Genomic DNA, 12666 nt, shown 5'->3' with positions numbered 1-12666 from the left:
TGCTGCAGGACTACATGGAGGAGGCGGAGGGCGGCACTGCCAAGAGCGCAGCCTAACGTATCGCCAATATTTGGAAGAATTATATTTTTTCTTTTACAAATATAAAATTATACTCGCAAATGTGATGAAAAAATATACACGGTCCGAGTGTTCATAAAGACACGTTTCAATCGTCACGAAGCTATTGACACCTTCGTCCAATATGCATATTGATTTGACAAGAACTGTGTGCGTAACTACTTGCGTAACATAGAAACCACGAAACACAGTACGCGCGGTGAGAGGCCACGCCCATCATACAGTTTGCGGTAGTTAAATGACAGTCGCTATGTTATCTATCAGCATAGGCCAATGATATCCCTGTTTATATGTAATGGTGCGTGTGAAGTTCCCAATCCGCACTGGGCCCGCGTGGGAACTATGACCCAAGCCCTCTTGTTCTGAGAGGAGGCCTGTGCCCAGCAGCGGGACGTATATAGGCTGGGATGGATGGATGTAATATCATTGGCATTGGCTTTAATTTTGCAAGTAATTTTGTACGAAACGTATATATCCGTACTCACGAAAAATATTATTAAAAGCAAAATAATCCAATACGGACTATGAAATAGACATACGTTACGAAAACACACCTGTTTACTGTCACTGTCATTACCACTACTGTCAAACTCGTGTGCGTTTTTGGATTATAACCTAAAAATTCAGAGAGAAAACTTCACGTTTTTCTTTTTTGTTGTTAAAATATGCGTCTGTTATTTGTATTAATAAAACACACCTAAGAAAGCGTACTTTTAAGTGTAATTGCTTCGGATAAGTAATAATTGTTAAGTAAACAATGGGTAAGCGCAAAGGAAAATGTGCGAAGAAAAACAGTGCGACGAAGCAGGGTTTGGAGCCCGAGAATTTGGTAAAGGCGCCGCACTCATTCGTGATCCACCGCGGGCACTGCGGCAAGGACCTCATTGATCTGACGAAGGACTTCAGAAAGGTTATGGAGCCATTTACAGCGTCTCAACTTAAAGTAAGATTGTTGTCGTTTTATGTTTATTAAAAAAGAGGGATAGCATTTAATGTTATTTTGGGGTTCTCTTTATATTAATACTATTGATTATTATATTACTTTGTTGTTTCATTTTTGCATACTTCAATATTTTTGAAATTACTCTTTAAAAGACCTTTACAGTCTCAAACCTAATAATAAGTAAAAATGGAAACGAGAACTACTTCTCGCGTTCTATGCGTAAGCACTGGCCTCTTGGCAAAATTTGGCTGTCATTGTGTCTACAGTTTTATTTTGTCAGTTTCTCTTTGCCATTTATAGAACCCCATCTTTGCTTTTATTTGGCCTATATATTTTTTTCTGATATTTAAACACATCTAACATTCATAATACCAGCCACCTCATTTTGGTTTTATTTATAATATGTATGTTAGTCTGTAAGGTATTTATTGTATGGGCCATGTTGCCAGAATTAAACGGTTTATTATTATTATTATTATTTATTATTATATTTTTTTAGGAACGGAAAAAAAATACCATTAAAGATTTTCTGTCAGTGTCTGGGTATCTACATGTGTCGCACATGATGGTTTTTACTGAGACTGAGCTTGGGTCGTACATGCGGCTGGCCAGGCTGCCGAGGGGACCTACCCTCACATTCAAGTTACACAATGTAAGTATTTTATGCTACAACATAGTCATATAAATAAAGTTACAAGACATCAAAACATTTTTGTTGATTATCTGGTTTGCGGAAATGTTTACTTACCATTAACAACAATATTTTCTGAAATACTTGGAACTTAGGATCACCTCAGCTGTTTATTTATTAAGATTATGTAAGGTTTTTTTTTTATTTGACTGGATGGAAAACGAGCATGTTTCTTTTTCTTATTGTATTGTGCTGAATTTTAACAAATAAATTTATTCTTATTCTCAGTACAGTCTGGCCCGAGATGTGGTATCCTCCCTCCGCAAGCAGTATGTTATGATGAAGGCCTTCCAGCATGCACCACTCATTGTCCTCAACAGTTTTTCCGGAGAAGGCATGCATTTGAAACTGATGGCCACCATGTTCCAAAACATGTTCCCAACAATTAACATAACAAGCGTAAGTATTTTTTTTGTCAATTGAGTTCAGTCACCAGCATTTATATCTGCCAAAGTGGAGCGTGCAAAAATATTTGACACATCCTTCCGGCCCTAGAAATAGAGTATCAGATATTTATGCACGCTTGTTGTGTCAGATATTGGTGCTGGTGACTGTACCTGTTGACTCCTATAAAGCATTACTAGGGATCGGTTGAAGCTGAGCTTAATGTCCTATAATCATTAATACTATACTTGGTTTGGATAATTATTCAACTAAATGTAAACAAAACAATGTTAATTGGTGTCCCCTATTAAACTATGTCAACATTTACATTTTTGTATTGAAATACACTAGTCTAGTTTACTTTTTACGGCTTGGAGCAACATGGTATTTTTTATTTATTTTGAGTATACCAGCCTAGGACATCACCAAGGTATACACATACTACAAGTATATTGATATTTTATATAAATCTTCATTATTCTACAGATTATTTAGCATACCTATAGTCCGTTATGGAGTACATTCTAGGGATTACACTATCCAAATCTACATTAAAAGTTAATTTAAAATGAAAATCACCATGTTGCTCCAAACCAATTGATTTCAGACCAATATATATTTGTACGGAAAGAGATGTCACATCAGTGTAAAAAAAATGGTGGGTGTTGCTGACTCACAAGTGTCAAAAGAAAAGTTTGAAATATTTGACCTCAAAAATGACCAAGTTAATGTTGACCTAGAGACATCTTGTGTTTTGCGAATTTATTCCTCTTCATGCCATTAACAACATACGTTAATCACAAAAGAAACAACCAGTAGTTTTCAAGAAATTTTGAAAAGTAAAAAAAACTTTCATGTGACAGTGCAAGGAAACTGTCAATAATTATGAGATAAAACTTGGCAGATTAATAACTAGCATTATGATATATTCATTGGCTAATAACGTCAGGGGCATATTTTGTTCCCTTACACGGGTATAGTCTTTAATACAGTTATTTTGAACTACAGGTAAAATTAAAAAACATAAGGCGCTGCGTGCTAATGAACTACAATCCGTCAACTAAAGTAATTGATTTCCGGCACTACGTCATCAGGGCGATCCCCGTTGGACTCAACAAGGGCACTAAAAAGGTAAATTAAGACGGAAATATCAAAATAAGACTAGCTTTTGCGCGCGGCTCCGCCTGACCGCGCTGACCCTCGGGAACTGTGCATTTTTCCGGGATAAAAATTAGCCTATGTCACTCTCGGGCCCATAAACTATCTCTATGCCAAAAATCACATCGATCCGTCGCTCCGTTACGGCGTGAAAGACGGACAAACACATAAACATACAAACACACTTTCGCATTTATAATATTAGTATGGATATACAAGTCACTCACATATGTACGTGTGTACGTGTTAGTAATTGAGATATGCCTGACTTATTTCGAACCAATCTGTGGTTAATTTTCAAGGTGAGCATGTGTAGTCGATCCATGTATTTTATTTTAATATTTATGCCTGTGTATTACGGTACTTTTAATTCTGAGGTAAATTACAATTTATAACACTCTAGCTACCTTTGCTAATTGATAGATGATCTTTTTAATGTAAAAATCGCTATGATTAAGACAAATTTACTTTATTCACTATCACGCGGGAACTTTTAAATTTTCTGGGATGAATTTATTTATTTAGCTATTTATTTCAGGTAGTCCAAGGTAAAATACCTAATCTGAACCGGTGCAAGGATATGTCGGAATTCTTCGAAAAGTAAGTTGTTAATGATGCTACGCCATATAAAAGGGCCCTAAAAAAATATATATACTTGACCACATCGGAAATACAACAGTTAAGTAAATTAATCTGTCGTCTAACAGAGCGGCGTTGATGTCAGAGAGCGAGTTCGAAGACGACCCCACCCACCAGGTGGTGTTACCCCAGAGTCTCGCGTCGCGCGGCGCCGCCGCCGACTCCAAGTCTGCGCTCCGGCTGTTCGAACTTGGCCCTCGCATATCCTTACAGCTGATCAAGGTAAAACGATCCCGTTCGGAATACATGACATTGTAAGCCATAATGTAATGTTTGTCATAATTAGCATTTGCCATAACTCTTTTTTTTAGAGCCATAAAATTTTTAGGAACTGATATTGCTATTTAATTTTATAACAATCAGGAATAAAACAAATTATAGTTTTTAAGAAAAAAGAGTTGTGGCAAATGATCTGGTTTTTAATATGTATGGATTCCAATGTAGACCCGTTGTGTATTCTGAAACCCTCGTTATCGCAATTGTAGGTTGAAGATGGACTAATGGACGGGGAAGTGCTGTTCCACGAGCTCGTTGAAAAGACTGAAGAAGAGAAAGCTTCTATAAAGAAGAAACGAGACGCAAAGAAGTAAGTTATAATAAAGTCTAAGTCGGGGATCTCTAAGAAGATGACGACCGTCGACCTATCTCGCCATTAACACGTCCTAAATCAGATTTTTTTGTCGAAGAGTTTGCCTAAATTTGAAAATCGAAGTTCGTGTTGTTCCGTCCCTCTGTCACTTATAAGAGTGAGTGGGACGGTACGATACGAACTTCGATTTTAGAATTTCGGAGTAGGCCCTCAGTCAGACAGTCTTTCCACCCGGCGGTTATGTTTAACTCAAACGAATATGTGTGAATCGTGAGACTCGACTACCTATAGGAGGCGTACAGAATGTACATATTTTTGAACGAAATTTTTGAATGTCATTCAAATTGTTTGCCTCCCTCTCATAATAATAAAAATACATAATAAGATAATACCTGGTGTGGCCTGTAACACGGGCAAATAACTAAAACATAGATCGTACTCGTCAAACTGAACAACATTGGTTCAGCGACTTTAAAAAATAATTCGTTTTATTATTTTTATTACACTTTAAAGTTTATTCGATGAAGCAATGACAGCAAAATTTTTAATATTTGTAGTGTGACAGGCGATGTCAGTTGGGTTCTAGGATGGCGTACATTGAATTTACGCTTAAATTTGTTAGAAAAAAAAAGTTAAGTTTTAATTTTAATTAAGTGGAACCATGATCTAATTACTGGTGACCTATAGAATCTGTTTTTAATATTATCCCCGGTTCTGGGCCACACACACTGTATACTTAGCAAATTTCTTGTCTATCATTACTAGTTAGTCTAAAAATTGGCATAATAAGTGACGTCAGACAGATACAAAATCAGTTTCATATAATATAATTTTTGACAGCTGATAAAAAGTGTGTCGATTGATTGGTGGTGGTGAATAGCCTAATAAATTTCTACTCTAATGTAGGTTCTCTGAAATCTCTTCCCACTACTCAAACGAGTGTTTAATACTTCAATTATTTTTAGGAAACAAAAAGAGAAGCGCAAAGCACAGCAAGAGGAGAACATTAAACGCAAGCAGCGCGAGAAGGACGAACTGAAACAGAAGGCTCTAGAAGGAATCAAGAAGAAAAAGGAGGGCACTGAGAGCCAGAGGTGAGATATTTTACATTACAGCTTTTGGAATAATAAGTCCTAACTTTTTTCAAATTGCGGCGCCCTAGTAGCTAGGAAAACGTAAAAAAAATTGTATTGTATTGTAAGACTCTTTATTGTACATAAAAACACATGAAAATAACAGAACACAGGATAATATGTACAAAGGCGAACTTATCCCTTAAAGTTAAAGGGATCTCTTCCAGTTAACCTTTGAACGATTGACAGGATATCAGATACAAGAGTAGACACTACAAGTACAATGAAAAAATGAAAAATGTGTCCAATGTTTTCTGATACCTAACTGACGATACACTAAATAGTTTTTTTTTTACCCAGGAAGCTTCTCAATGAGGGCTAAAAGACAGGTGAAATATCGCTAGATGGCGTTAGAATCGTAAAGTTTTTTTGACATAACGTCAAAAAAACCTCACGATACTAACGCCATCCCTATAGCGATATTTCGCCTGTCTTTTAGCACTCATTGTTATACTTGCAATTTTTTTTTTGGGGTTGAGTCGCTTTAAGGGCCAAATACAAGTCCTTGCTTTTATTTACTAGTTTTTAATTTTTTATTTTTATATGAGGTGCTTTTTTTGTTCTTGCAATATTAGTTGCACTTGCACTTTATTTAAAGGCACGTTTTTATTAATTAATATTTTTCAGGCTTATGGAGCTGGCGGCGGCGGAGTCCCAGGACGCGGGCGCTTCGGACGACGCCGATGACGATGCCGAGTACTACAGGAAAGAAGTAGGCGCCGAGCCCGACAAAGGTACAATGGCTATTATATGTCAAGATAGAGTCGCCATCAGATACTTCAGAGCAGCCAAGGTGATAAAAAATATCGAAGCATGAACTCTAATGCGTTGAGAACAAGAGTGCATGCTCCGATATTTTTCACTACCGTGGCGCCGCCCCGAAATATAATTTAAATAGGCTGTAATTAGAACACATAAAAGTAGAAAAAACGGTAGAGCTGGGAATGCTTGTCGTACAGACGAGAATTCCCAGCGATATTGATGTTTTCAAAATCTACTCGTATCGGAGAATATCGATACTGACATTCGAATTATATCGAATATAAATATATATTTTCTAGTGGACACCCCTACCTCTAATTCAATACCAGTATTTATAAACCATGGTTTCAATGGTTGAATACCCTTTTGCATTTGTTAACAGATCTCTTCAGTGCTCCGAGGAAACGCAAAGCCGACGATGATTCGGTAAGAGGATTCAAAAAAATGAGACTCGACAAAAAGCTCAAGAAGAAATACCAACCGAACCAGGACGGTAATAAGGAAGGAAAGTTCCAGAACCGAGACGGTGGAAACAGAAAGTTCCAGAACAAGGAAGGCGGTGGAAGAAACTTCCAGAATAAAGATGGCGGAGGAGGTAGAAATTCCCACGGCAAAGGTGGAAGAAATTTCCCGAATAAGGAAGGTGCGGGCGGAGGAAGAAAGTTCCAGAATAATCGGGAAGGCGGTGGAAGACAGTTTCATGGTAAAAATAGAGATGGCGGTAGAAACTTCCAGAATGATCGGGAAGGTGGAAGAAAGTTTAATAACAAAGAAGGAAGGAATTTCCAAGGAAATAAGGGGAGAGTAAACAAAGATGGAGGCAAACCTAAAAAAGTTTTTGGAGGCAAAATTAATAAATTCAAATCTGGGAAACAGAGCAAAGGAAAGAATAGGAAGTGATAAATTGTTTTATAGATCTTTTTGTAAATAAAACTTAGAAATATTAAAAAATCAGTTTTATTCCGATTTTAATACAAAATGCATGTATTTTGCAGTTCTTAGTACAAACTTAACTTAGGACGTAACAAACTAATAATAAACACGTAAAAAAGATGAAGCCGCATTAAAACGCTTCTTAAAAGGCGGGTTTACAAAAAACAATGTGATGAAAGTTTTGTACTTTGCTTCAAAGCACTTAGTATCTTAATTAATTGAACACTAATTTAGATCATTACCTTTCAAACAAAGGCAATAAGGCCATAGTGATGTGGGTACTAAACTAATCTATTCAACGGTAAAGTAAAGGCTTGGGCAACGACATCGCTCGACGTTTCTTTGCTCAGTCGTCCAGACCAGTGGCTAACCGATACTACGGGCAATGCATTAACCTATCATCTCCCAGGATGACATTTAATGATGCATTATCAAAGGAATTTGGGCACAAATTTGTGCCTCTGGGAGAGGACAGGTTAAAAGACGATCAGTTTGGACGCACAAAAAGTCCGTTTTGTCCCGTTACCAAAAGGCCGTACTTTAAAATTACGCCTTTTGCGTAAAATCATTATCATACAACTAGGATCGGCAACCTTTTGCGACGCAAGAGCCCACTTACAATTTATTAGTATTCGCTCATATTTTACTTATAATTAGATAAATGAGAGATAGACGTGGTACTCGCTCATCGGTCGATCACATGATTTTTAAGAGTTGTTTTGTCTTCCTAACGCCCAGAGTTCTTTACAAAGGACTTATTGTAATTTGAACTAGAGTATCATAAATGACATAAAGTTTGATGTTCATATATCAAAAATTTGACTTGGCCGTTTGTAGGTTATTAATTCTAATTAGCCCGTCAGTTAAATTACAAAAAAATACACTTTTTTCATAACTGAAACAAAATAATTATGGACATATAAAAAAATTATGGTCACCTACCCATTCCAGAGCTTTGACGCGGCACCTTTGTATTTTTTTGTTTGATTGACAAAACAAAAAACACGAGTCCAATATTTTCTGACAATTTAACTGCCTTACTAAATACAATATCATCTTTATTACCCAGAAATCTATCCAACTATCAATACTTGCGTGCCGCAGGTTTCCGACCTCTGTCCTCAGCTATAACTATATAGTAATGTCTAAATGAGGAATACAATATCATCTGCTAACATGACCTGGTTATCCGCCGTCATGCGATCCAGCGCCGCCTGGACCTCTCCCGCGTCGAACACTTGGTGCGAGTACTTCTCGTTGACGTGCGCTGCAATGCGAGAGAGCGGGAGGGAGTTGGCGCGCTCCTCGCGGAACAACTCGTGGAGGGCTAGTTTGAACTGGGCCAGCCTGTGACAAGGATAAGACTGAGGCTTCCGTAGTCAAAATGGCATGAATGGAGTCTTTATTGTTTCGATATCGCGGTTTGGCTCTGCAGGGCTACTACGAAACTCGAAGTTCGTGTCGTGCGGTCCCTCTGACACTTATACTATTTAATACGAGAGCGAGAGGGACGGTACGATAAGAGTTTCGAGTTTCGTAGTAGCCCTGCTGGCTTTAACGGCGCGGGTGCAGGTAAAATTCGTCGCACGTGACGCGTGCAGTTAACACTGCTCATACTATTTTTCAACAGGCGTCCACTCGCTCTGTGAGAACCGCGTCAGCTAGCGTAACTTTTTTGTGTGCTTATTAAAACAGATGAGATTAGAATTCAGTACTTTTTTTAGTTCCCGCATACGCCCTCGTTTAATATCAGATCATGGAATTTGTCATAAATATAAGAGCGGCGACTTTTCAATCAAACATTAACAATGTGTTTTTCAAAATCTTATTTAGTTAAATCAGCAAGGATTTACGGGTTTTTTTACAAATAAAAGAAACAAATACAATCGACATGTAAAGGCGGACTCGTGTCGCGTTATTGATAACATTGGGAACCCCAGCTATGAAAGTTCCTAATTAGGACTACGGAACCCTAAAAAAAAGCACGAACAACAAAGAAGTACTGACCTGTTGGGTTCGATGGCGGTCTGCGAGCGCGTGGCCCGCGGCGTGGGCTCGGGCTGCGACGCGCGCGCCGCGCGCAGCACCGGCTCCGCCTCCTCGTCTGAAGAGTACGCGAACGGATCCTCGCCCTCGCCACCTTGTGCCTGCACACCGATCAGAGGGGCTACTACGAAATTCGAAATGCGTATCATACCGTCCCGCTCACTCTCGTATTAAATAATATTAGCGTCAGCGGGACGGCAAGCCAGAAAGCATATTGTAAATACGCCGTCGACGATTCCATTAGTCATTGGCGCTCTAGATAAAAACATCAATGGCCGCGTTAGTCCATTTCCAGAGCAGCGATTGTAAACATGTTGTGGTGTTCTTTGAGGGAGATTGATATCTCCTGATGATTTTGGTGCCTATGTACATCCAATTACTAGGCATAAGCCTCCACTTATAGATAGGGCTTGGGGTGTAGTTCCCATGCGAGCCCAGTATGGATTGGGAATTTCCTTATTACCTACAATGCTTTCCTCGCGAATTGTAAAAGTTTTGTACATAAATTCCAAAAATCAAGAGGTGCGAGCCCGAGGTTGAACTCATGATCCTTTGTTTGAGAGGCCATGCCATAGGTCCAACCATAAAGCTACTACAACTTTTAACAGTGCATTACACCAAAGATTTTAATTATGCAAAGCACTCGCTGCCTGCGGTGCCATAAGTCACTACTGACCGTGCGCCGCGATCTCTTGGCCCTCGGCTGGCTGGGCTCGGAGTCCGAAATCTCCTCGTCGACGGACGCGCGGCGCTTTCGACGCTTCTCTTTAGTCAGCACCTGGTAAAATAAATGTGTCCGTTTCATCACCCTGAGACCAATCATGTAGAGCGACTTCATCGTTATGTTGTTAAAATTCGGACCATTGTCTCAAAGCGCTTTGCTACTTTTGAAATGAGGATTGCTTAGGAATGGAATTTGCTTTCGTCTGTTTTCAGACTTTCCTTATTAGTAAGTTGTGGTAGCTATCTTCACGCCAAATTTCAAGTTTATAGGACAACTGGAAGTACCTTATAGGTTTCTCAGTTACAAGCGTTCTTGTGAAAAGGGGCCTTGACAGACGGATAACAAAGTGTTCATAAGGGTTCTCTTTGAGGTACGGAACCCTAAAAAACACTTTGTTTTAGCCCTAGAAACCAAATTAATTTCCAACTGCTAAATTAGATTTTTAGTTGCTTAAAAACAAAAAAAATAGTTGAGTTTGCAATTAGGTGACTAGCTATTGCCGTAAAATCGTATGGTGTTCGGTGTTATCGTCCATCGTCATTGAAAGCCTCACCTTCTTGAAGTAAGCGTACTGCACCAGCTCGATGGCGGCGAGGGCGTCGTCCTGGGTCACTTCGAAGCTGAGGCGGCACTTGGCGTGCGCTGTGGCCAGGCGGATCAGGGTCTCCAAGGTACGCGCTGTCACTGGTTGCGTCTATAATTTATCAACTAGTAATTTATTGAACTAGGCCTTACTTTCCGAAGGTCCATATTTTCAGAATCCCAGGATTAGATGGTATTAACAATAACAACTACATATATTATTTTCTCGCGAATTGTAGGTAAATTGACTTTATCTTCATCATATCAGCCGTAGGACGTCCACACTGTTGGACATAGGCCTCCAGTTTCCTCAGTTGCTGCGATTGCAAGCTGCTTTGCATCCACTGTGAACCCGTGGCTTTAACCAGGTCATCCGCCCATTTCGTTGGTGGACGTCCTACGCTGCGCTTGCCGATCCGCGGTTTCCATTCGAGAATTTTTCGGCCTTAACGACATCTGTTATTCATGCCATATGGCCAGCTCATTGCCACTTCAACGAGCTAATTCTACTGTCCCCTAGTAGTAAAGTAACAACTCACCCTAGCGACATCACTGTCCATCATATCCTGATTCCTAAGCCTCGCATACTCATCAGCTATAGAGTCCGACGCCTCCTGCGTCAGTTTGGGCTTCATGAGCTTAGCTATGTGGAGGAACTTCCTCATGAACTTTGTGCTCAGTATACGCTCTTTCTTGCTCCGAGTGTTGCCGTGGAGAAGGGGGTCGTATTTCTCGTAGATTGATTCTGCTGTGTCCTGTATGAAAAGAGGAGTAAATTTAATCAAAGGTCACTTGAAATTGACGTTATTCGAAAACAAAGGACGATCTGACAGTATGCTGTACGGGTACCTATAAATAAAATAAATTAATTAATATCACGGGACAATTCACACCAATTGACCTAGTCCCAAAGTAAGCTTAGCAAAGCTTGTGTTATATGGGTACTAAGCTTCGGATAAATATAATTATATAGATATAGATAGAGATACATACTTAAATACATATTAAACATCCAAGACCCGAGAACAAACATTCATATTTTTCATACAAATATCTGCCCCGACACGGGAATCGAACCCGGGACCTCAAGCTTCGTAGTCAGATTCTCTAACCATTAGGCCATCTGGTCGTCTAAAACCTGAGAGCAAACAGTGTTTTAATATATGTCTACTTCAACCTTATGCCCGTCTCATTCTCACCTCGACTTCGTCGTTGTCAGGATTATCTGTGGACAGCATTTCCACTGACGACCCCATGGGTAACACTTCTCCGTCTTGCTCTTTTGGATTTCTGTAGAAAATTCAAAGAAATATAGAACAGGAAAAAAATAATCGTTACTTATATTTTTCTATTGTTTTCTGGAGGCTTAAGTGCACTGTGTGACTATGCCAGCCTCATTGAAAGACTCAAATGGCCAAATTTAAATTATAATGGCAAGCACATACGAGAGCCAGAGCTGGATCTGGAGGAGGGAACCGAGTGCGTACCCACTTCTGGCAGCATTTTCATGGATGCCAAAATCATATAAAATACAATTACTCTTTACTGAACAAGAACGCAATACAGATAAACATTATCAACAATATTTTGCAAGGTAAGCAATAAGCGCTCTTATCGCCTTAGAGCGATCTCTTCAAGGCAATATGTCTGATGATGAACCGTTACACAGGTTTACCATGCGGCTTTATCATATAGTGTTTTTGCAAGCTTTTATTGAACTTGCACTGTTTGTTGTTGATATATTTGGGTAAAATCTTGCAAGTTCATTTTGACACACGGCCAGTGGTCGGATTGACATGAAATTTGGTATACATATGTGATAACCATGTTAGTAGAGGATGAGATTGCAAATACAGGCAACAAAAAGTACAATCAGCAAAAAAAGCTTGTTTGAAAATGCAATTTTGAACAGAATGTTATTTCGTTTTTTTAAACTATTTTTTTTCACGCTTCTCGTAGACCCACTATAAGCGTACCTGTATCTGTGCATTCTCAGCACGTGTT

The 12666-nt window shown here is 39.1% G+C and overlaps 2 protein-coding genes across 2 annotated transcripts; one reads left to right on the top strand and one right to left on the bottom strand.

The window, feature by feature from the left end:
* Positions 1 to 660: 660 nt before the first annotated feature.
* Positions 661 to 7328, top strand: ppan (Brix domain-containing protein peter pan). Its single transcript, XM_074096572.1, has 10 exons — positions 661 to 1021; positions 1521 to 1673; positions 1941 to 2111; positions 3105 to 3227; positions 3793 to 3854; positions 3962 to 4115; positions 4379 to 4479; positions 5448 to 5576; positions 6243 to 6349; positions 6760 to 7328. The coding sequence occupies exons 1-10, from the start codon at positions 836 to 838 to the stop codon at positions 7275 to 7277; spliced, it is 1704 nt and encodes a 567-aa protein (XP_073952673.1). The 5' UTR covers positions 661 to 835; the 3' UTR covers positions 7278 to 7328.
* Positions 7321 to 12660, bottom strand: LOC141434216 (DNA replication licensing factor Mcm3-like). Its single transcript, XM_074096583.1, has 7 exons — positions 12639 to 12660; positions 11862 to 11952; positions 11202 to 11417; positions 10634 to 10774; positions 10033 to 10134; positions 9318 to 9457; positions 7321 to 8657 (listed from the first exon to the last, which is right to left on the bottom strand). The coding sequence occupies exons 1-7, from the start codon at positions 12650 to 12652 to the stop codon at positions 8456 to 8458; spliced, it is 906 nt and encodes a 301-aa protein (XP_073952684.1). The 5' UTR covers positions 12653 to 12660; the 3' UTR covers positions 7321 to 8455.
* Positions 12661 to 12666: the final 6 nt, after the last annotated feature.

The sequence above is a fragment of the Choristoneura fumiferana genome, chromosome 13, assembly GCF_025370935.1.
Source record: "Choristoneura fumiferana chromosome 13, NRCan_CFum_1, whole genome shotgun sequence".
In the NCBI taxonomy this organism is placed as follows: domain Eukaryota; kingdom Metazoa; phylum Arthropoda; class Insecta; order Lepidoptera; family Tortricidae; genus Choristoneura; species Choristoneura fumiferana.
This window is presented reverse-complemented; position numbering and strand designations above follow the sequence as displayed.

Coding starts and splice junctions, on each gene's coding strand:
- LOC141434216 (XM_074096583.1), bottom strand. Junction 11,418..11,861: donor CTGACAACGACGAAGTCGAG/GTGAGAATGAGA, acceptor CTTTTCATACAG/GACACAGCAGAATCAATCTA. Junction 8,658..9,317: donor ACCGCCATCGAACCCAACAG/GTCAGTACTTCT, acceptor TCCTTGTCACAG/GCTGGCCCAGTTCAAACTAG.
- ppan (XM_074096572.1), top strand. CDS start 836: ATGGGTAAGCGCAAAGGAAAATGTGCGAAGAAAAACAGTGCGACGAAG. Junction 5,577..6,242: donor GAGGGCACTGAGAGCCAGAG/GTGAGATATTTT, acceptor AATATTTTTCAG/GCTTATGGAGCTGGCGGCGG. Junction 6,350..6,759: donor AGGCGCCGAGCCCGACAAAG/GTACAATGGCTA, acceptor ATTTGTTAACAG/ATCTCTTCAGTGCTCCGAGG.